Genomic DNA, 23,027 nt, shown 5'->3' with positions numbered 1-23,027 from the left:
TACACTTTTCAATGGGGATTGCTCAATTTTTTGTACATTTCCCTCTCTCTTCCTTGGATTTTACAGAATGTCCTTTAACGCTGGCAGCACAGCTGGAGGGATGTGCAGAGCTCATCAAGGTGCTGAAGAGTGGAGGGGCACATCTGGACTTCAGAACAAAAGATGGCATTACTGCCCTACACAAGGCTGTGCGCAGCAAGAACCATACAGCGCTTATAGTGAGTAGACAACAAAGGCACACAATCATAGCAGAAATCTGACTCGACTTTATTACTTTTGCTACGCTGAATGCTTGCTTGCAAACTTCTCCTATGGGAAAGGAGAGTTTGCAGGCAGGCAATCTCTGGCAGAGGGTGCTTGAGCAATTAAGCACAGAGGGTGCTTGAGCAATTACTAAATATGTGAGGCTTAATATGCCCTCTTTGAATGAGCTGGCATATTCACTGAATGGCCTTGCATGTGTCTGGTTTGAGGAGGCTTGTAACCTAAATGAAAGGGTTTACATGAGTCATATCATTTATTTCATGCCAGGCCTGAACTGTTCAAATTGAAATTGGTTACTTCTTCTCAGTCATTGTCCAAATATTCAATGTCGGGCCATGTAACATGCATACGCTGTTGTTGCTGTTGGTACAATAAGTCATGTGAGGTTATCTTTCAGTAGCTTGTCATACTACTGTATATCTGTACAGTAGATGTATGATGAATTGATCAGTACCACTTAATGATAAGCTTGCAGAGGTTTTTTTTCCCCTGACACACCATTTATTTAGTGTGAAGAGCAGTTATATAATACAGCCCCATGTACCAGTATCTTTGACCTTCATATTGCATGGTCATAATAATACCATAATAATACATATAATACATATATATTATATATAATAATAGATGGTACTGTGTGAAGACCTTTAAGCATCATTCCCACCTGACCACCTTCTTTTCCCAACAGACATTGTTGGACTTGGGTGCATCACCTGACTATAAAGACAGTAGGGGGTTGACTCCGCTCTACCACAGCTCAATGGTAGGAGGAGACCCCTACTGTTGTGAGCTGCTGCTGCATGATCATGCACAGGTCGGCTGCGTGGATGAGAATGGCTGGCAGGAGATACACCAGGTAATGCACACTGACACACACACCGATAAAACAATGATGGGTTATGTGCTGAATACCAATGCAGGTGTGAGGTAAGTGGTCCTTCACAGGAAGGCAGCACTTTTTTTCCATTCTAAAAGACTGGACAGATGTTTCTATTGATTTCCAACTTCAACCACATGTGCACATATTTGAAAGTCTGTTTTTTGTAAATGAATGAACGTTGGCTGCTCAAATCCATTAATACATACATGGCATTTGTGTGACCATCAACACCCATACATTTTGTAACACACAAACATGTTGCTCTTTTTGTACTGTGAAAAATACAGTTCACTAGCACAAACGCTATTATGTAATTACTATGTAGCTGTTGCCAAGTGGTAGTTTGTTAAGTTAAGTAACAAATCAGAAACACAGTATAAAGAGTGCATTTGTACACACATGCAGCCACAAGACATTCCCTGCTTTATAAACATAGTGGAGGTTAGTGCCTACATGCTGTTTTTGTTTGTGATTGTTTTCAGCCTATATCTGAGTAGTGACAGTAGGACACTGGAGGTCTGAATGTTCTTGTACAGTAAATGAAACCAAAAAGGCAGCTATGGGATTTACCTCCTCTGTTGCCGACACTGAATATAAATCAGTGCTGAGGGAAAGTTGAATAGCAACACCAAATTGTAATCAGAGTTAGGGAATCAAGCTAATCCTAATGTTGAGTAAACAATCAGATGTGATACATTTGGATGCAAAATGTCTTGGCTCCTCTCTGGGAGAAAACCTGCATTATCACTTTCATTCCACTTTATCTGTTGCCATTGTAAATGGCTCTTTTGAGGTGAAAAGCAGAAAGAGGCAGCATGTCAGTCAATATTTTCCTGTCACACACATTGCCATCAACTCCCCCCCTTCATCTGTCTTTCAGTGTGAATTCTGTCTGCTGCTTGCGCTACACTATCTGCCTGGTGTAGTTTATCTGAAGGTCTTGCTGTGATATAAACATTACAAATAGATTTGTTTTTGAATGGCACTTACCGGTGATTGAAGACACTTCCTCTGTAGATTAAGGTTGTCTCACTCGCACCTGTGTTCATGTGTAATCCAAGAGTGACTACATGATGTTGAGATCAGGACTCTGTGGAGGCTAGACCATTTGTTCCTCTTATTGCTGACAGCATCTCTTAGTAATTCTGGCTGTTTGTTTGGGGATGTTTTCATGCTGCAAAATGAGTTGAGGACTGATCAGATGCCTCAGGATCTTTACTGTATGAAGGTCACTCTCCAGTATCATCTTCTGCTGCACTTGACAGTGTAAATATCACCAGCACTGTATACTAGAATATTCTCTAGTCCAATATCTCGTGCTTTTTTCAATGCAAACTGAATCTGTCCTCCTTTCTGTTTTCCCCAATGCATGTTCAGGTCCTAAGCAGAGGGAGAGAGGGTTGTTGTCTTTATATGTGTGCCATTTTAATGTGTAAATAAAGTACAGGGTTTAATGGAAAGATTGATAGTTCAGCATGGAAGCAGATCATGTTTCTTTAATCCTAAATCCAAGACACTGAAATGTAAATCCAGTAGTCCTTCGGCCATTTCTCTCCATTGTATTTCTTTCATCTCCTCCATGTCTCTTATTTTCTTCTTTGTCCTCTGGAGCATTAGTATTCTAGTGGTATGTATTGTGTACAATAGGATACACTGTGGAAGGCCTGATAACCGACAACAATCCCGGCACCATTTGTGCACTGTCGCACTGCTGTCACACACTCTTAGCAAGACAGAGCACAGGAGGTAGAGAATAATTGTTGGGGAGAGTTAGTGCATTTCTTTGTCAATGACACAGGACAATACAAAGGAATGGGAGGGAGAAAAGAGCGAGGAGATAGAGAAGAACTTTATTACTTCCAGTTATGTGAAACAAAAAAGCTGAAAAAAGGCATCACCCTCAACAGGATAACTTTAACTCACAGATTTACATTTGGCCTCAGGTACTGTATGTGATACAAATAAGGTTCTCCCTTGCTTTTAGAGACTGTTAACAACACGAGAGGAGCATTTTACAAAGGAAGTAGCCCAAGGAAATACACAAGAAAAAGTTGTTGTTTTGGCTGCTTTTTGTGGTTGTGCACTTCATATTCAAGCTATTCTACTCTAATAACTCCAATAATATGTTGTGACAAAGGAAAGAAGTACGTTACAACTGCAGAGGTCTGCTTGTGTGGTTTTTGTCAAGTAGGCAGCAGGTACTAACCAAAACCATAATTGTGTACATAACATCAGTTTTCACCTTTTTACCTTTTGTCAGTTTACAAAAACACAGTGCACTGTTGACTCGTTTGGCAAAGTTGCACATACTTGTAAGATCTTTGTTCAAAATCCAGCATGTTAGACCTTTGTCACAAATGATTTCCTGCCCTCGTCTTCTTAAATCCAACAAATACAAGTAGAATGTGCTGCCCTGGTCATGTACGAGCCACAGTGTGATTGCTCCCTCTTGAATTGGTTGATAAACAAGTCTTTATTGTGTGTTTGTTTTCAGGCCTGCCGCTATGGCCACGTGCAACATCTGGAACACCTGCTGTTTTATGGAGCTGACATGAGCGCCCAGAATGCATCTGGAAACACCGCCTTGCATGTGTGTGCTCTCTACAACCAGGTAACAGTTACAAAAAAAAAAAGTAGTACAACACACGTGGTTGTGCTTTACATGATTTGCATTCAGTGCTAATGATCAGTGCCAGTGCAGGAGGAAGTGTCATATTTACGCAGCAGGGTGACAAGCTGCAGGTCGAGAGAGTAAACGGCTGTGGTACATTTACCTTCTCAGACATCATTAATGAACTATCACAGTATCAAAGTTGTGTTTTCCACGTACATTGGTTCGTGTGTCTGTATATTTGAACTGTAGATTTTTTTTCGCATGTGCATTATGTAAGGATGTATGGGAGCTTTTGTCTGTTTGTTTGTTTGTTTGCTTGTCCTCCAAGAGCCGTGGGAGGGAGACCTTGTGGTGCAGCCTTGGACCTAGTGGGGCTTCAATGTATTTTGAGAGGACGTTCATGCAATGCAGAGACTTTCTGTTACTGTCTGTAGTCGCGAGATAGCCTTCACATTATGTTTCATCTGTTTGTATGTGTATGAAAATGCACATGTTTGTGCACTTGAGTGGCAGTCTGAGACAGGTTTCTTCTACAGTACCCGGTAATTTTATCCACTATCTGTTGCCTGTTCTGGTCCGACTAGGAGTGAGAGACTTAAATGGCCAAAGCTACTCCAACATTTCATGTGCACCCGTATTGCAGGTTTTACAGTAAACACACGGAGAAGACGGCTACAGCGTGTACCAACTTCCTGTTTAAAAAAAAAAAAAGTGGGATATTTAAAGCACAGCTACCCTGTTTAAAGCTATTGAGCTAAAATGCCTAAATGCTAAAACACCTCTTGTTTTTACAAGAGGTGTCTATTTCTAAGAATTTTCTTGTTGCTCGGCGTGTCTAATAGGATAGGGAAGGCATTGTTTTGTGTTATTTCTTTTTCATATGCCATGAAAAGACAAAAACAATGCTTTAGTCTCTTTATATTTTCCCACTTCCCTACCCATCTGTGGCTTTCAGCCCCAAGCCCATTTTTCATACTAAAAATGTCAGTTCTAAAGAAAAAATGTATATTATTTTTCCAATAGGAAGACATTTGAGTATCCAGACACTTCGGTTTTTTAGCAAATCTAACATGATTAAGTTGTGCATTTGCTGGGGATAATTTCCAGATATGAATTTACACATACAGTATATGGTACAGTACAATATTTACAGCAACTGGAGAGCTGGGAGTGTCCGAGTTCGTTGCAATAAATGTTACCTCGCTAACATTTATTGAGTGTGAATCATTATTGTGTTTTTGTTGGCAAACAAACATGGCACAAAGAGAAATGCTACAGTATGTACCTGTATTGTGCTTAACTTCAGGATTACCCTTTATAGGATGAGTGCATGTTCAATATGGTCTTGTTTAGGGATTTGTCCGCCATGTTCAAGTCATTTTCTATCATTTAAATCTAAAACATCATCAACTTGTTTCCTACTAGAGTAGCAGTACTTTAATACCTTAAATCCTTTTACTTGTTTATGAAATTACCCTGTGTGGTTGAGATGATAGAAAATAAATGTATCTGTTTTATATAAGGAAGGCTACACGAAAACACTGGAAGAGGAGGGCAATGAAAAAAAAACCCACTGGTTTTACTTATGGGAAAACTATAAGTGTTCTTTTCAGATACAGTATGTCCTTGTGTCCTACTTGGTCAGAGGCTGTTCAAAGAGAAACATGTAGCTGGAAGTGGCTTTTCTGCTGCTTGGCTGGAAAACAGAGTAGCTCAGTTCATGAACATTAAATGAGCACTTCTTCTGTCTTTCACATACAAACAAGTGAAAAGTGTGTGTGTGTGTGTGTACATGTCCACGTGACTTTAGTCAGTACATGTTCCACTTCTCAGTGAAACACGGTCGAGAGGTAATGTGTGCCTGTGGAGAAAGAGGGAATATAATATACAATATAATCCAAGAGAGATAGAGTAAAAAGCTAAATTTAAAGTTTTTACTGGTATAACTTTTGGAAAGTCAACCAGTGCCGAGGACGGCTGTTATCCTGCCAGTGGAGGCCGAAGTCAAACATTTAGCTGATTGATCCCAGACACAGTGCGTCTGCTGGGTTCCAGCAGGCTCAAAACAGGCCTGGCTGAGCTGATTATGTACAATCACAGAAATAAAGGAGCTGGTAGAATTGACCAGGACAGGAGTAGTCCAGTGGCAGAGATCAATAGATTCACGTGGAGAGAGAAAAGGCGGACGGATACATAGATGAGTTCTGGAGAGATTAGATGAATGACAAGATACCATATGCACCATCAGCAACAGAATAAGTTTGATCAGTGCTCTGAAAACCACATTCCCAGGGTCTGGCTGGCTATTAACATTGAGGGGTTTATATCAGGGCAGATGTGGCCAGCAGCAGTGAATGAAGGCGAGGCAGGGGTCTTTTACCTAGGAGCTGGTGGAATGATCGGGACGACCGGGAAGGATACAGTACTGTAGGTAATTGCAAGTGGGGACAGCACTGATGAGTGCAATTAAAGGGAGGTGGTACATAAGCTGCCTAAACCAGCCAAACAAATTAAACTTTGTAATACAAAGATTTTTATAACAGTAGTTGTAGTGAAGACATTATGGTCTGTAACAACTTGATAGACACTATAATGAGAGAGAATTCAGCTCTGCTTTAAGTTTTTCAGCCCCCCATTAGGGCCAGTTAATAATAATAGATTTTATTTCATAGGTGCCTTTTTGTCACTCGAGGACACCTCACAATGAATAAAGGAAAGTGCAAAATAAACAATAAAAACCACAAGAGATACACAAGATTAAAAACAGGCTTATCTTATTAGGCTAAAGAGGAACACACAGTTCACTGTGTATTCCTCTGTAGACTCATTTAGTCACATGAAGCAAACAGAAGCAGGCGACATGTTGAATATACTTACTGTAATTGCAGCTTTTTCTGTGCGGGATGCAGTAAATGACTATGTCAAGGACATCGACTAAATCTGATGCATCACAACATTTTTCTAAGACTGAGATTAAACTTGCTTTGGGATTTCACTTCTTTCCTCCTCCTCTATGGCTCTCTCCCCCCATATGAATGATTCACATTTCATACTAATCAAACCATTCAGTGACCTCTAATATCCTAGGGATAGGGGCATAGCCACCACATTTTTCCACTGATTTTCCACGTTTACCTTTAATTTATCACCTGTCTAGAGTTCCAGCTAAAAAAGACTAATGTTGCAGCAACTGAGTCATCATACTGGTGTGAATTCATGCATTAAAAAGATTCAAGTATCAAGCATTTTAGAGGAGATTTGAAAATAACGAGATGTTGTGTATGGCAATAGCCTATACGATTGTAATATTGTTTACAAGCCATACTAGCAAATGACAGCGAAGACTCCTGGTTTTCTTAATTTATTCCTATAGGAATCCTTGGAGAGAAGCGTAAGACAGATGGCCCACACTGTAATTGGCCTCCACGTGTGCATGTCTGTGTGTATGTGTCTGTGCAAATGAGTATGGAAAGTCACTAAATGGTAGAAAGATTCAGCTGTTGAGGTTCTCAAAACGTATTTCTTCATTTCTTTTGATTATTTAGAAGGACAACACATTTGCACCAACAAACGACATGAGGTTAACATGGTATGCATCGAAATTCAATTCCTCTTTTCTTTTTCCCTGGAACACTTCAATGGTTAATCCTAACAGCCCTCTACACTTTCAGTGCATTCCCTATGATTGAATTCTTTAAAACTACCCCAATCACCAGGTTTCTTCTCACGGTAATTGTCATTTGTGTACTCACACATCTGTCTTTATAAAAACATGCAGTCAGCTAGCCTCTCAGGTTTAGTTTTAAATTAATTTAACGGTTGTGATTATTGTGAGCCTTGACCCTAATAAGTGTGTGTTTGTATTTAAACAGCTTTGTATGTTTATACAGGCATGGCTGTACATTAAACTGCACAATGTATTGGGAGATTGGTAATTAGTAGTAAGCTAGGCTAAGATCTGTAGGAGTCCATCTACAGTATATGGGTTTTTGGACACTTAATTGTTGTAAAGGCTACTAGTGGCAAGAGTAATCATGCATTTTCATAACACACGCTCCACTTGTGTTTTCACCATCTCACTTTATATGGGCTTTGCAGGTTTATGTCAGTTTTCTGAGTTCCAATGGACACAGTCACTAAACACCCTGCTGAGGCCAGGGGAGTCTGACAGTGTCCACAGCTGCCATGTACTATGCGTTTTACCAGAACAGGGTGCTCCACTGCGCTAATGTCAGCTTTCTACACTAATGCAGGACTGTGGAGGTAAACCCGGCTTGATGAGTGAAGCCACTATGCGATTATTAACTAGTGTTTCGTCGATCTGTGCACGTGTGTCCCAGAATGTGAGTTACTAGAGTCATTGTTCGTCGTGTTAATTCTGCTCTCAGTGTTAAATTACATTATCGACCCTCCGCCTGCCAGAACATGGACACATAACACTGTCTTTCAATCTATGATTGGGCTTTTTTTTTGCCAGGGGCGCCTGTGCTCATTTACACATAAACGTATGGGGGTATTCTCACACATAGAGACAGAAAGTGAAATGTGTGGTTGTGAATGAATGAGTTCAGTTTTAATTGTTTCTTGTTCTGAGTAATTATGCCTATGTTCTGTATGCACATGCTATGTAGTATAGCTTAGGCACTGCTTTGCTCCCAGTCATGGTAGACATGTTTGGCCACCTAACTTTATGAGGACAGTTAGAGTGAGAGGAGATGAGCGGCTCCTAGTCTTGTCCTGTCAGGTTGTCCACCATGTGCTGGTGACCAAAGCTGGTGAGAAACTTAGAAGGTAGCAGTTTAGCAAATGCACACAACCTATCCAGGGTGCAAGGACTGCTGCTGTGATGATCTTATAACAATGTTTCAACAGTAAAACATAACAATATTATATAAATTATTTTGAGGGCGTCACAGCCATAAGGAGAGCTGCCTACATCAGTTTTCTCAGACATAACCTCTGGGAAGGGAACACTGGAATCTTAAATAACTTTACTTCAAGTATAATGTGAATTAGTTTATTGAAATATTGATCAGGGCAATCATATCCTCCCAAATATTGTTAAGGACATGGTTCTACAGTCTATATTCAAATCTACAGTTAGTTAAAGAGGGTTAAAGATGATTTTTACTGTAATTGAACAGTTTCAGATTAATTGTGATGGTAAGATGACTTGGTACAGGGAGAATGGAGGCTCTCGGCCACCGACCCAGTGTCCCAGCTCTCGTCTCACACAAACACACCCCTTAATCTCTTGTCTCTTGTCAATGACAGATAAGACAACACAATATACACATCATAAGACGTACAGTATATGATATGTAACGTTATCCTCCATGGATTGCCTTCTTGTCAGTGCACATGGCTGGGGAGTGGGGAGTGGTGGGGGTGCATGCTGTAGTTCCACTTGAAAATGCATTATGTTGAAGGGTATGAGATTGTTTTGCAGAGGATGTGTATGTATCTACAGTATGCGTCCCGTGCTCTCTGCTGTGCTTATTTTTATACCACCTCTTACCATACAGACAGTGACAGTCGTCACTGACTCAAGTAAAGATGAGATTTCCTCATGGAACTGGCTTGTCACAAATTCATAATTAGCTGCTGCTTTTTGCATTTGTCATTAGTTTGAATATATACAGTACAGTGTGTGTGTGTATTCACAATGCACCTGTGTACTGTATTTGTGTGAATTTTATATATTTGTACCATGAGAAGGAGAATTTAGGTTGAGCAAAAATAAGTATTTTTCTAATTTCTTCACTTATAGTTGTGCAAACACAATCAGCGGTCGTGACGAGTACAGCACTGAAATCTTCATGTTTGAATAAGGATATCCTTTCAGTGACTCATCATGAAATATCAAATTATTCCCCAGAACCTGCATAGCACAAGGATTTCTCAAGGGGCATTTGTGTTCTTTTCTCGCTGCCACTAGAGCTTTATCTGTCGGAGTCATTCTCAAACAGACCTCATACTCCCAGACACGCTTCGTTTGGAGGTGATCAAAGAGGTTGCTTGTAATGCCGCCTCTGGCAACAAATGCCGCACTGCTTAGCCTGGTAATTGTATTCCACTCGATATTTGACTTTATAAAACCAAAACATGTCTGAATTTTGTAATGTTTTGTTTTCTAAAAATGTTGGTCTCCCTTTCTTAACCTTTCTTTATTATTAAAATTAAAGTTTGTTTGGTTGGTGCTACTGCTATTAATAGCTGTGCTGGTTAAGTAGGATTATTTGATGCTTTAGCTGGACTTTATTTAATATGACCTTTAGTATCTCATCTATACTGATACAACATAGCTAAATCCATTTCATGGCACATGGCTGATACTTTGTAAACCACCCACCTTTAATGGAGAGGCCAATTAGAACCTTGGAAATGGCACCTTCAGGAGCTCCATACATCATTGTGTGAATGCGTGTGAGTGTGTGAGCGAGTGTGCAATTGTTTGTGTGTGTAGGTTGTTCTGTATGGTAAAATCAAATACAATGACATTTAAAACTCCAAGCTAAACACATAAATCTCTCTGTTGTTATTCAGGATAGCTGTGCACGAGTTCTCCTGTTCCGGGGGGCCAATAAAGAGATAAAGAACTACAACAGCCAGACCGCCTTTCAGGTACTGTATGTATGGCATCCATACCTTTCATGTTTGACATGTCAGACCTGAATGGGTTTAATGACTAGTTCAAGGCCTAATACTGCTTTGTTGATTGCTATTAAATACTGTACTTACTACATACTAGGAGAGTAACAGCTGCTGACGTCTCTGGCTTGTGTCTGAATTGCATCTCTTCTTTGTGTGAAATTGACACTGACAAAGGATTTAAGTTTATTGTTTGTATATTTGTATGCCTGTGTGGCTTATGTGTAAAAGATTAATTAGAAGAGTGGGTGAGGAAAGTATTGTGTTTTTATATTAACTTATTTCTTTGTGCTATTTGTTTTTAATGCATCTTTTTGTTTCCTTACCTGTACTCTTGTCTTTTCAAGGTGGCTATTATCGCAGGAAACTTTGATCTGGCTGAAATCATAAAGGTCCACAAAGCATCAGATGTTGGTAAGTTGGCAGCAGTGGTAGAATTTCACCAACCTCCCTCAGTGTTTTATTGTCATGTGGAGACATCAGGGTGAAGAATGGCCAGGCACTGACAGTGGAGAAGTTCAAGGACAGTGATTACAGGTTGAATACAGAGGTGTGCAGAGATGAGGTAGAGGAGATGGAAGTGTAAACGGTGTGGGGAACATTTCAGGTGTTTTATTGGGTCCCTGCTGAATTGAGTAATGAACATATAGGGAAACTCTGCCATCTAGTGTGAAGAGGATGTAATATCATCTTTTTACATAGTGACTGGTTAAGTTTTTTATTCCTATTAGTTACAAACAGGTTAAAATAGACATCACTTCAAATGTGTGAAATCTATAGTTCATGTCACACTTTACCTACCTTTACTACTACAACACTATAGATACACATGGCATTATGCAGCCAATATGCTGCTAATAAATAATAAATACTCAAAGTTGTTGTTTTTTTTGCACTTTTTCATTAGAAGAACATTAATACTGAAACTTCATTACAATGAATTTCGTATTCTGTGTTTTGTTCTTTATTCTTCAGTGGTAGATATTAAAATATGCTGACCAATTAAAGCACTACCTTTGTTTAATACTCTCGTCCTCAGTACCAGATCCAATGTGTCATATGATTGTCGGTTTATATAGTTTATATCTGCATAAAAAGACATCACAAATTGACCCATAGTCTTCGATCAGACTGGTACACATGGGAAATAAGCTTTAACAAACACTGACCTTGATATATGAGATACGACACATTGCAGTTATTTCCCAAATTCAGTGTTGAATATGCCTGCTGCTGTTGCTCCATGTGATGGTGAGCCTGCTCTACACCTGCATATGTCTCTCTTGTCTCAGTGCCTTTCAGGGAGACCCCCTCCTACACTAACCGTCGACGTGTGATTCCTGGTGCCCTGCCCTCGCCACGTTCCTTGCTCCGCTCTGCGAGTGACAACAACCTGAACGGGGACCACGATCACATCCACAGTCAGGCCCCCCGTGAAATCCGTGGCCGCCAGGGTCACTCACCTGTCCCCTCACTGCGCAGTCTACCAGCTCTTGGGCAACAACACAGCAGCCTCGGAGAGGTGAGATCGAGCCACTGAGTTTCTGTCGGTGTGAGCACATTTTAGCATGAAGCTGTGAGCAGAGGAAACATAATCTCATTGAAGTATCCAAATGTAACATAAAAACGACTGCAATGTTATACACACGCATATCCTCTTCTGCTCTCTGTCAGAGCCGTCATGGTGAGATCCCTGACAGCAGTCTCCAGAGCACCGGCAGCTCCAGGTCCTCTCATTCCCGCTCGCCTTCACTACATCACATGCATGACGAGGACAGGCCGATTCCCAGAAGGTCCCACAGCCATGGCTACCCCCACGGACACGGCCCTCGTGGAAGACTCAGGTCTGTAAGATTACAATAGCTTTGACCTCCACTTCACATGATGTCACATTCACTGATTATTCAGCTGTACAAGTTTTATCGAGAGGTTTATAAACAAACAAATCGTCTTCCTAATGCTCCTAATTCATGTCTCACATTAACCAGTCTCAGCAGTTAGTCACCACAAATAGATAGTCTGTTATTGGTCTTGTGATTGCACACATACCAAATTTCAAAAAAGCAAAACGCCCCATGTGTTGTGTCTGAGTCACTTGTTAGTCACTAGGCAGTGTTCTGCATCTTAGACCATCTGCTACCGTCTGCCACTGGTGATAAACATGACATAACATCAGTCAGTGCAGAATCTTGTTTATTTATTCATACATTAATCCCAGGCTCATATTAAAGCTATTTTTATGTCAAAACTGTAACCTGTCCAAAGAAATAATCTATATATACTGTAAAGCATCAACAAGGAACTGAACATGAAAACACATGGTGGCATATAATTCATAACATAACATAAATATAAATCACTAAGTACCTTTTCTTATTGTAATTGGTGTAGCAGTTGTCTTGGTATGAAGGCATTGGTGCCAAGATACAGTAATCTTGACATGCAGGGCAGGACTGCAGGATGCTCCAAATCTATGTGTGTGTTTGTATGTTTTAACATGTGTATATATATCCACATGCACACAGCTGTGCATGGGTGCCTTCACAGTTCAGAGATAGACAGATGGAGAGGGGCTAATAATGATCACCATGGGGACCAATTGGAGACTGCCAAGCAAGTGAGTGAGTGAGTGAGTGAGTGAGCAAGTTTGTGTGTGTCAGTTTGTGAAAGAGAGATTGAGACAGTGGATACATTCTGAAATTAGAGCTCTGAATAATGTCATTGGACGGGCCACTCAGTTCAAACAGCTTGTCAGGTGATTGATACATAAATCCACAGATTTGTACTGCTGGGTGTAAACCCCCCCCCCCTTGTACACTGAACCATTAGGCAAACTGCACAGGAAACTAGGACCCTAAACACACCCCAGAGCTAAAGACTGAAGTGGTTTAGTGACACTTGGTTTGTTGTGCTTTTTATTATGATCATATGTCAGAGCAAGCTCACCTACGTACAACACAAATCTAATGTGATTCCTCAGTGTGTGGATGCCGTGTGTGTATGTATGTGTGCGTGTGTGTTTGTGTGATGTCTGATGGGGGAATTGCATTACAGACACAACGCCAGCCGTACTCTCCTCTCCTCTAATACTCTCCTGTCACTTTACTCCATCCATCAAAGACTTTCTCTCTGTTTCTCTCTTGCACTCAGTTTCTACCTTTCATTCTGCCCTTCATACACACACAGACGCACACACACACTGAGCCATTAATCTAAGGGTTTGCCACCATACATCATATTATGTGGACACATCACACAGTACATAAACTAAAACTGTGTTCAGTATAAAACTGAATTATATAAAGTGAATTTGCTTCATTAATAAATTAAGTGTTAAACCAGCTCTCTCTCTCTTACTGTCATGGCGTGCTTTGACAGTAAGTGAAGAGAGGGAGAGGGATAAAGGTGAAAAAGGAGGACAGCAGGTTTAGTATGTCCACTGTGTCCTGCCCTCAATGGCCTTCTGTACACAGGGAGTTGAGACCTTGTTCTTTTGTGTGCCTTACCCTTATACCAAGTGTTAAAGTGAGGTGAATGTATAAAAAGCCCAAAATGAGCAGCTGGTCCCCATAGCCAGAACCTGCACCCAAGTGAGACTGATGCTGTCCTTGAATATTTTCTCTCTAATATTTTTCCCTCCCCTCCTCTCTTTCTCTCTCTGACCTTCTGTTTATGCCCATGGTAACTCTAGAGGCATCATGGGTACCAGGGGAGTGTGAAATTAGCTTGGCCGGTCAACAGCCCGCCCAACGGCAGACTCCAGCAAGTTCCTGTGGAACTCACCATCTCTTCCTCCTCCCACGTGTGCAGAGCTGTTAGGGTTCAATAGCTTGGCCTGGCTTCAGCAGAAAGTTTAGATGTAGACAACAGAGAGGATACAGATAGGTCAGAATGGCTCGTTAAGACTCTTGATTTGAAGTGTATGATACAGGAAGAAGAAGGAGGCACCGCAGTTTATCTTTGACCATTTCAAAGTGTGTCTCTTGATTTAGTTTTCCCACAGCAGCACAGAAAAAAACATTTTTACATTTTCCACAAAATTCCTCTGCAGTTGCCATGGTGAAGTTAGTGTTCACATCAGTTTTTGTTTGGTGAAAACCATTATTAAATGCCCTTTGACTGGTTCAGATCAGAAGTGGCCTCAAGAGGTTTTTCTAATAGTTAAATGCCCACCCAAGCCACTGGTTGGAGGACATATTTGAATGTCAGGATAAGCTTCAGCTGCCCTTTATCTGAAAAGTGTGGGAGGATATTTGCACACAAGGGACAAAATCTTAATATCAAATGAAGAGTCAGTCATAATCTGAATCATTCTGAACCATGAAAGATTGTTGTGGTACATGTAGCTGAAGGGGTCAGTAAGCAAGAAACTGTTATTAACTAACCAATGTGCTGTTTTGTGACCCCTCATGCCATATATATGTATAGGCTATATACAGTAGGACCTAAAAGAGCAGTATCCCATTCTCTTTACCTTTTAATTCTTTTTAGTTGCTCTTCTCCTCACCTCCTTTTTTACATCCTTCCCTGTCTCTTTACATTAGTCACACCAGTTGTTGTTTGTGTGTAAATTATCCATGCTATCTTAACACAGCCAAAGGGCTGAGGTACAAAAAAAGAAGGACAGGAATAGGTTGGAAGAGAAGCTGGAGGTTCAGGGTTCAGCTTCTTTTGCTTCACATACAGTATGGAGAATTCACATCAAACGGCCACACAGGGAGTGGTATTGATCTGTTCACATCATAATTCTTATTGGAGGGTCATGCTGATAGGCTGATAGTGATCTGTTTGGGGTTTATCTCCTGCCTTAGTTTTGATACACCAATGTTATCTGCACGGCCTAGCCACACAAAATAAATCAGCAGTGCATGCTATTCACTATAGAGACCTTGCTACATGTTTAACTGTCTTGATCAAAATCAGAATACATCAAGCTATGTGGATGTGTTTTACCTATAGCACAGCCTGCTCCAAACATGAACCCTAGTACTGTATGTGGTACCACAGGTACCTTATCTACTTGGAGGATCGTCTGCCACTTATTCTGGTCCAGGTCATGGTAGCAGTTTGATAACCATACTACCCCCGATGTCCTTCTTTCCAGCCATTTCCCTCAGCTCATCCTGGGGGGCTCCAAGGCATTCCCTGACCAGATATCATATGTAATCCTTGCAGCATATTCTGAGTTTTCCCTGGGGTCTTCTCCAGTTTGATGTGCCCATGAAATTTTGCTCTGAGTGCCTTCTGCATATCTAAAGCCTTCACCTTATCCCTGGGGGTTAGCCCAGAAACCTTGTGAAATAAGCTAATTTTGCCATCTTGTATCCATGATCTCTGTCTTTCTGTCAGTTCCCAGGGCTCATGACCTTAGGTGAGGGTTTGAACGTTAATCAGCTGAGGGCCTGGCCCTCCGGCTCAGCTCAGTTTTTTCCAGACAGTACACCACTGCAGGTGCTGAATCAGTACACCTGTCAGTAAACCATGCTGTCTTGCCCAAGTCCACACAATATTTAAATTCTGTCATTTTAGTTGGGAGTGAATTGTTCATGACTCTCTTACAATGACAGGTATTTTCAGGGCAAGGCCCTGTCTCCCTACAGTATATATTCCTCCACACATTAACAACACATCTTAGAAAAAGCAAACAATTGTTACCCATATGAGCCAAGTGGTTTGTTTATCCGAGCCTCCTCCCCCATCTCAGATCAAAGTGGAGATTAGAGTTACATTTTGATCACCCCAATTGACCCTTTGTACTAATTCTGCCGGTGAAGTCTCTGTGAAGCAAAAGCTTTCAGTGTACAAACAGATTTGCTGTTTAAGACTTCATATTGTCCAATGACCAGAGTCTGCATGTTAATTCCTCCGCAATAGCCATAAACACTCCCACATTGGGCAATCATTCAAGTGCAGCAAAGCAAGGACAGACCGATGGTCATTAGGATGCAAAGTGTGATGCTGATTATGACTGAGTTTATAATGGGCTCATCTCACCTTAGGGAGCTGGGCTATTTGAGGAAAAAGCCATTTACCAGAGACAGCAAGGCAGTCATGTGAGAAAAGGCTTCACTGAGGCTGCTTAGTTTGATAGCATCTGCGAAAATGGCATTTAATGACATTTGCAGTTGCATCTTCAGAGTTATGTAGGTAGTTCATAGATTCTGACATCCAGTATTATTGAGCTATTCAAATGTTAACCTGTCTGGCTCATTGATCGTAATCAAGTATTGGATTGCTTGCATGCCCAAATTATTGGCTTTAAAACTTGTGGTAAGAGCCACTTACCTGGAAAAAATCCCAAATTTGGTCCATTCTTGAAACCATAGATGAAAAGGGGAAAGGGCACAAAATAAATAAGACAAACATTATTTTACTCTTAACTTTGCACAAAATGCATGTGCTTGGTTTGTGTAACTCACAGCTGATAAAAGAAAAGTTATATATCTATGACATTTTAGTTGAGCATAAAAGTTGCAAACTCATGTGAAGTGTATTAATAATTGATGGAACATTTATTTTTAATCTTGTTTTATCTGATGTAGCTTTATTTAAATGAAATATAAAACATTACTGGCAGTCACATACTTTGATCTGGATAAACTGATTTACTGCTGCCATATTCACTAGCTGTCATGCGCCTTTTTTCTCAGAGAGATTACTCAAATGTGCATGAAGAGATTATATATATATTTGTCAGCTGGGGCAATAAACCATGTATTTTGAGGTAAACCATTTATGACAAATTGACTGTTACAGATCCAGGTTTATATTATTAAGCTATTAGTGATTTGTTGGCTATATTTTTATGCATCCATGCTTATTAACAGCAAGAGTCAGAGACAAATGTTTTCAAATTGTCCGACTGACCGTTTGTGAACACAAAATCTCAGTAATGCCTGAAGGAGTTTCTTCAAATTTGGCTCCAACAATCGACACAGGAATGAATGTTTTTGGTGGGATAAGGTGGAAGTTCAAAGTCACAATGACTGCACAGTCTTGTCATTACATCTAGCACAAACATTCACTCAGATTTAAGGATGAACTGAACTATGTTTTGTGAAGTCACTGCAACCTCATAAAACACATTTGGCTGTAAGGCACAAATTCATATGCTAATTAGGACACAAGTTAACACAAATGATGAAGTGATGATACATCTAAATGGTCAAAGGTCAACTTCACTCTTGTATCAACATTTTCCCCAAAGACACTTTTGGTCATTACTCAATGATCTAATCAGAAGGGGGAGATTATGACTATATATCTTGCAACTTGGCGGAGGTATACAGCTGCGAGGCAGTAATTCTAGTCTTTCCATTTATTGACAGTTGCTATCGTTACAGAGGCATGGATGGTGTCCTAGGAAACAAAGGAGTTTTTGTAATAGGCTGCATTAGAACTTTGTGTGTATGTGTGTACTTGTGTGTGCATGTAATGGATCCTACATCTGTATCCTGTAGAAGCCACTCTTAATGAGGCACAGTGAAAGAGAAGAAAGAGAAAGAAGGTACAGCCAAACAAAAGAAGCACAGAAAAAAGCCCTTGTGTCAAATGCAGTATACTGTGAATTATATCATCATACATTCTAAAGATCCACACCTCACATTAGATGTATAATTCTTATTAAAAAAACAAAGGATGGACCTAAATTGCATCCTGTATACAAAAGTAACACATGAAACTGTCAGTATACATACATTATATGAAATAATATACTACTATACTATATAAAGTGAAATCAAAAATATAACTGAAAGAAATTCATGGCTGCACAGTGATTGTAATATTTGCCATGGTAACTTCGACCATATGAATTAAAAGCTTATATTTCATCATTTAGATAAAAGGCAATAACAGAGCTGTGAGAAGACATTAGGAATAGAACATTAAATTTGTGTTTTATAATAATAAAAACAAAATTGAATATCTAGAAATATTTGCATAAATCATTAAAAAAAAGAAATACAGAAAGAAGCCTGGTGGGAAACACACACATACAGTCATGTTTCTACCATATATCTTCTGTGTTTATAGTCCACTGATTGCTCTTCGTGGTTAAAGTGTCCAATCTCTGTGGGGGCAAAGTCCTGGGGCCTCAATCTCACTTGACAAGTCAAATCTTACATCATTACAATATGTTCTGTCTGACACATGGATTACATGTGTCAACACAACCATCCTCAGCTCGGCTGCAGGAAACTGCTGGGGTCAGACTGTGTGCGTAACCTCACAGTTGGTGTACAGGATGGTAAGGTGTGTGGGTGGTACAGGCTGATCTGAGTCATTGAAATGGATACCCTGAAGAGATCGCATTTTTTGGCTGTCTACGTCACTTGGACATACAGTAATATGCCTCATCCCCTTATTTCTTGAGCCGTCCATCTCCAACGGTTTGTGTGCTGCTGATGTTCAATGCTAGGGCTCAGATATTAACATGCGGCAGCCACAGTCCCTGTGGTAATTGGAAAGCCCATCAGCAAGACGTTGTTTCGATGGAGAGGGGGACAGAGAAAGAGAGGCTGGGGGAGGTGGGGAGAGCCAGAAAAGCAATAGGGAGTTGGGGAGAGAAAGAGACAAGCAAGGCTTAATATGAGGAACTGGGAGAAGGGAGAATAGAGGAAGGGGAAAGGGCACAGGAGGCTGGAAATCAGGTGAATGAAAGAATGAAGGCTATGAATTGACTGGTACAATCTCCCGGGGGAGGAATTGTAAGAGTGAATGAAGCTGAAAGGTAGTTAGACGAGGTAAAAGATTGCAAGTCAGTTGTTACAGTGCATAAAGTGGTCTACTGTATATCAATGATATACATTATGTGATGGACATCCTGAACCATGCCCAGATATAATGTATTAAATACAGTATTTTTTATAACAACACAAGGAAATAACGCTTAGACAACACAAGCAGCAGTATGAAGCTGAATGCAACTTACACAGCAGTGGCAAAGTAGTGATGAATGAAGACTAGGCGGAGCTCTGCTGCTGCTGCTGCTGCTGTATTAGAATTCACCACCATCGAGCAAGAGAGAGAGAGAAGGAGAGAGAGGAGGAGAGAGAGCGTGAAGATGCAATGCGAAGAAATGTTAAGAAGGAGAGGGATAAGAAGGTGAAATGGAAGCAAGAGAATGAGATAGAGAAGGAGGGGATTCGAGGCAAAGGAGAGAGGGAGGAGCGACAATTAAACCAAATGGGCTGGAGCTTCTTGCCCCCCGCCCCACTGCACACAAGCATGCACACTCACACTCAGACACACACACACACACACACACACACACACAAACACGCACATACACATACTCTCACAGCCTGCCTCGGGGAGCCATGGCGCATGCAAGCTCGCAGGCAGACAGACAGGCAGGAGGAGATCAATCGTGCTCTGGGACTAGTGTGTGTATGTGTAGGTCAGCGATGTGTTAGCGACATGCTGGTAGTGGTGTATGCCATGCTAGCGGAGGTGCAATGTTAGCAGGAGTGGGGGGGGTCTGTCTGTGTATGTGCTTGTGCGCACAGCTAGAATGCACATAGAGGGCTTGTGGTGTGTGAGAGTGAGCGAGCCGTCAAAGGGGAGGGGAGCCACGGAGCGCAGCAGCAGCAGCAGCGGCAGCAGTAGCAGCAGCAGCAGCAGCATCACCAGAGTGTGTGTGAGCGAGTGTGTGTGTGAGAGGGGTGGAGGGGAGAGGAAAGGCAGACGCGGTGGGACTCCCGGGAGAAGGAGCGGGAGTTGGGGAGCAGACCCAGCCTCTCTCCTCCACAGCAGGAGAACCAGGACCCAAGGACGAGGCAGGATCTGTAGCCCAGCCTGGAGCAGCTGGAACTGGTGTAACAACGGGGATCTCTGTCCCTCTCTGCTGGGGGGCTACTGCTGGAGCCCCAACTCAGGATGTGTTTGGCTAAGAGGGGCTTCCAGACGGATCTGAGAGACCCACACAGAGGAGAACACAGTGCAGTCCCTCTTACCGTTAATTATTTCTACTTCTACCTCGGTTTGGATGCAGGGGAGAGGGGAGAGATAGAAGAGAGAGAGGGTAAAAGGGAGCAAGAAGGATATTGTCTGTGCTATTAAGAAAGCAAGAGGGAATAAGAAGAGGGGGGGTGGTTGGGAGGAGGTTGGGAGGAGTGTACTCTCCTCTCATGACTCTCTCATGGAACACTGACTGTTGACTGTTGATCGGCAGGCACTGGGACTCGTGTATGAATCCCTCCCTGGCCACCATAACCAGGGGGAGGCATCAGGTTGCTGTCCCACTGACGACCATGTCGGTGACCACGGGCTTCAGCTACCAGCTCCCTGGGATCACCACAGTAACATATGTGTTTGTTTACAGCCCTGGCTCAGTGCAGCGAGACCCAAGCCCCCCTCATCACACCCCTCCAGCGCTGACAGGCCCCCGCGGGCCCAAACGGAAACTCTACAGTGCCGTCCCAGGACGTACCTTCATCGTGGTCAAGCCCTACACGCCACAGGGGGAGGGAGAGATCCAACTCAACCGTGGAGAGAGGGTCAAAGGTAGGTTGTCTTCTCTCGTTTGTGGTAGTACAGAATTTATCCCCTCGCTTCAAACATTACTATGACTACTACTTTCTGACACTACTGCCTCTATTTTGTATTTCATAGCATGTCAGCAGCTCTCTGTCATCACTGCCAGTGATGTTTAAGAGCTCCTGTGAAGTCCATGGCTACATGTATCTTGCATGACTGTCAGTTGTGTTGGGCTCATCGCAGGATAAAAAGCAGACATTCCTATGCTCTCATACTTCTCAGATGCAAAGCCACACCATTACTTCACTATGTTTTTTTCACTGCAAAGCAGTTATGTAATCTCTCAACCTGAAAGTCATTTCAGTGTCGTTTGAGCTTGACATTGTGAATTATCATTTCATTCACTGTAAATGTGCTGTTCTCTGCTTTACACAGAGGTTGCTGTGGCTTCGCTTTCATGTGTTTGTGTGTGTGCTTTTGTCTCCATCCATGCTTCACTCAAGACTATGACTGTAATGACGTAGAAGGTAAACTCCATAATATTCTTATCACCCTGTATCTCTCCCATATATCTCAGTGTGTCACACCTGCAGCGGAGCACTTAGTTCCTGGCCCTGTTTGAATCCACTTTAAATGTGTTTACAATCTCGGTATAAATCTGTGATTACTTCAAGGAGAGGGCATGCAAATTCAAACAGGTCCTGTGTGCTTTTCATCATTGGTATGCATACCACTGCCCTTCCTTCTCTGTGAGAGTGCTTCTCCCCGAACATACAACTGCTCTGCTCCCTCTTCTTATCACCTGTCCACAGACACCCAGCTCCACATTGACCCCACACTCTACATCCTGTCACGTCACTTACATCACCATGGATCAAACCCACATTAGCTTAATGGAAAACAGTTCCCTCGTGTCCTTTAGAAAGGCTGGAGAGGGAGGGCAGCCGCATTCATGCTGAGACCTCTTATGTTTCATTCAGATCTACAGAAGTACAGGAAGTACAGATCAAGGGTCAATTTGGATTTTGTGCAAACAGTCACAACACACACATGCACAGACACTCATGTTAGACACACAAGTCATCTATTCCTCCTTGTTTCTTAGCAAACAACTCAGAAACAGCAGTCTAAAACCAACTGACAAGACCCCTTCCCACTGATGTATTCCCACCCTTTCCTCAGTGCTCCCTGTCTTTCAGCATCTCTGTCCTTACACACCTTTACCAGCAGACCTTCTCCTACGTGCTTTGATGTCACTTCTTTACCATATCATATCTGTTTTATGGATAACTGCTGTAATTTCCACAGGAATCACTGAAGCAGCCGATAAACATTTTGCATTGGGGCGAACAAAACAGAATGACACGACATTGTCTGAAACTGTGATGCATACTGATGTTGACACAAATGTTATCAGAAATGTGATGACTCAACAGCAGCCAGTACGCCTCCATCTACTGAATGGATCTGCTGTCACTGGCTTTTCTGTCGGCGCGGCTGAATCCATAACCCTGCCACTAATGTGAACACAGTGTTTTGCCGTTCTTTCATGTTGGCCATGCAGGAAACAAGCATACAGTGGCATGGCTGCCAGCACCATGGCCCAGCCAAGTAAACCATCTGGCTCTGTTATGCAACACTGACCATCATAACCATACTGTGTTGCATTCACTATTCCTTTGTTGTCTTGGGATATAAATGGATAAGTTTTGTCAACTGGTTGATTTGTTCTGGTAACCAAGTTCTGTTGAGTGCATTTTATGGGTAACCACCAGCCATCCTGGTGCACAGTGAGGCTGGCTTGAGAAGCCACTTCCTTTAGGGATGGATGACCCTTAGTTTGATACATAATGCATTCCGTCTAATCTGCATTCATAAATGAATGAGTTGCTAATAGTAATAGGAGTCATTTGCAGTGAAGGGCAAGAGGAGGTAAGGCAAGTGAAAGAGAAGGAAAAAGACAGGAGAAGTAATTTCTTTGTGTCTTTTTCTTGCTCATCCTCCTGATTAAGGAGACAAACACAACAAAAATACCAATACCCCAGTGACGCTGATTGAGGTCAATACAAATTGATGTGTTTGCATGTATGTGAGGGAAAAATCAGCAGGACTGTTTGTGATCTAACTCAGGTATCGCGT

General features: G+C 41.7%; 1 protein-coding gene across 8 annotated transcripts in view; it reads left to right on the top strand.

Moving 5' to 3' along the window:
- Positions 1 to 23,027, top strand: part of shank3a (SH3 and multiple ankyrin repeat domains 3a) — a 141,435-nt gene that overhangs the window by 56,250 nt on the left and 62,158 nt on the right. For 6 of the 8 annotated variants that reach the window (XR_015036004.1, XM_085779435.1, XM_085779433.1 and 3 more), the window contains 9 exons: positions 67 to 218; positions 953 to 1,120; positions 3,639 to 3,755; positions 10,305 to 10,382; positions 10,757 to 10,823; positions 11,702 to 11,931; positions 12,084 to 12,253; positions 20,734 to 20,915; positions 21,392 to 21,415. Coding sequence is in view for 7 of the 8 variants with exons in the window: in XM_085779435.1 (XP_085635561.1) it covers positions 67 to 218; positions 953 to 1,120; positions 3,639 to 3,755; positions 10,305 to 10,382; positions 10,757 to 10,823; positions 11,702 to 11,931; positions 12,084 to 12,253; positions 20,734 to 20,915; positions 21,392 to 21,415 (1,188 nt within the window). In the remaining variant the exon portion in view is untranslated. The remainder of the gene's footprint in view (positions 1 to 66; positions 219 to 952; positions 1,121 to 3,638; positions 3,756 to 10,304; positions 10,383 to 10,756; positions 10,824 to 11,701; positions 11,932 to 12,083; positions 12,254 to 20,733; positions 20,916 to 21,391; positions 21,416 to 23,027) is intronic. The other 2 variants (XM_085779436.1, XM_085779434.1) reach the window with 1 other exon arrangement.

This window comes from Trachurus japonicus, chromosome 6 (genome assembly GCF_045865225.1).
Source record: "Trachurus japonicus isolate A0001 chromosome 6, Traja_1.0".
In the NCBI taxonomy this organism is placed as follows: Eukaryota; Metazoa; Chordata; class Actinopteri; order Carangiformes; family Carangidae; genus Trachurus; species Trachurus japonicus.
Note: the sequence above shows the minus strand (reverse complement) of the source record. Positions and strands in the feature narration are given on the sequence as shown.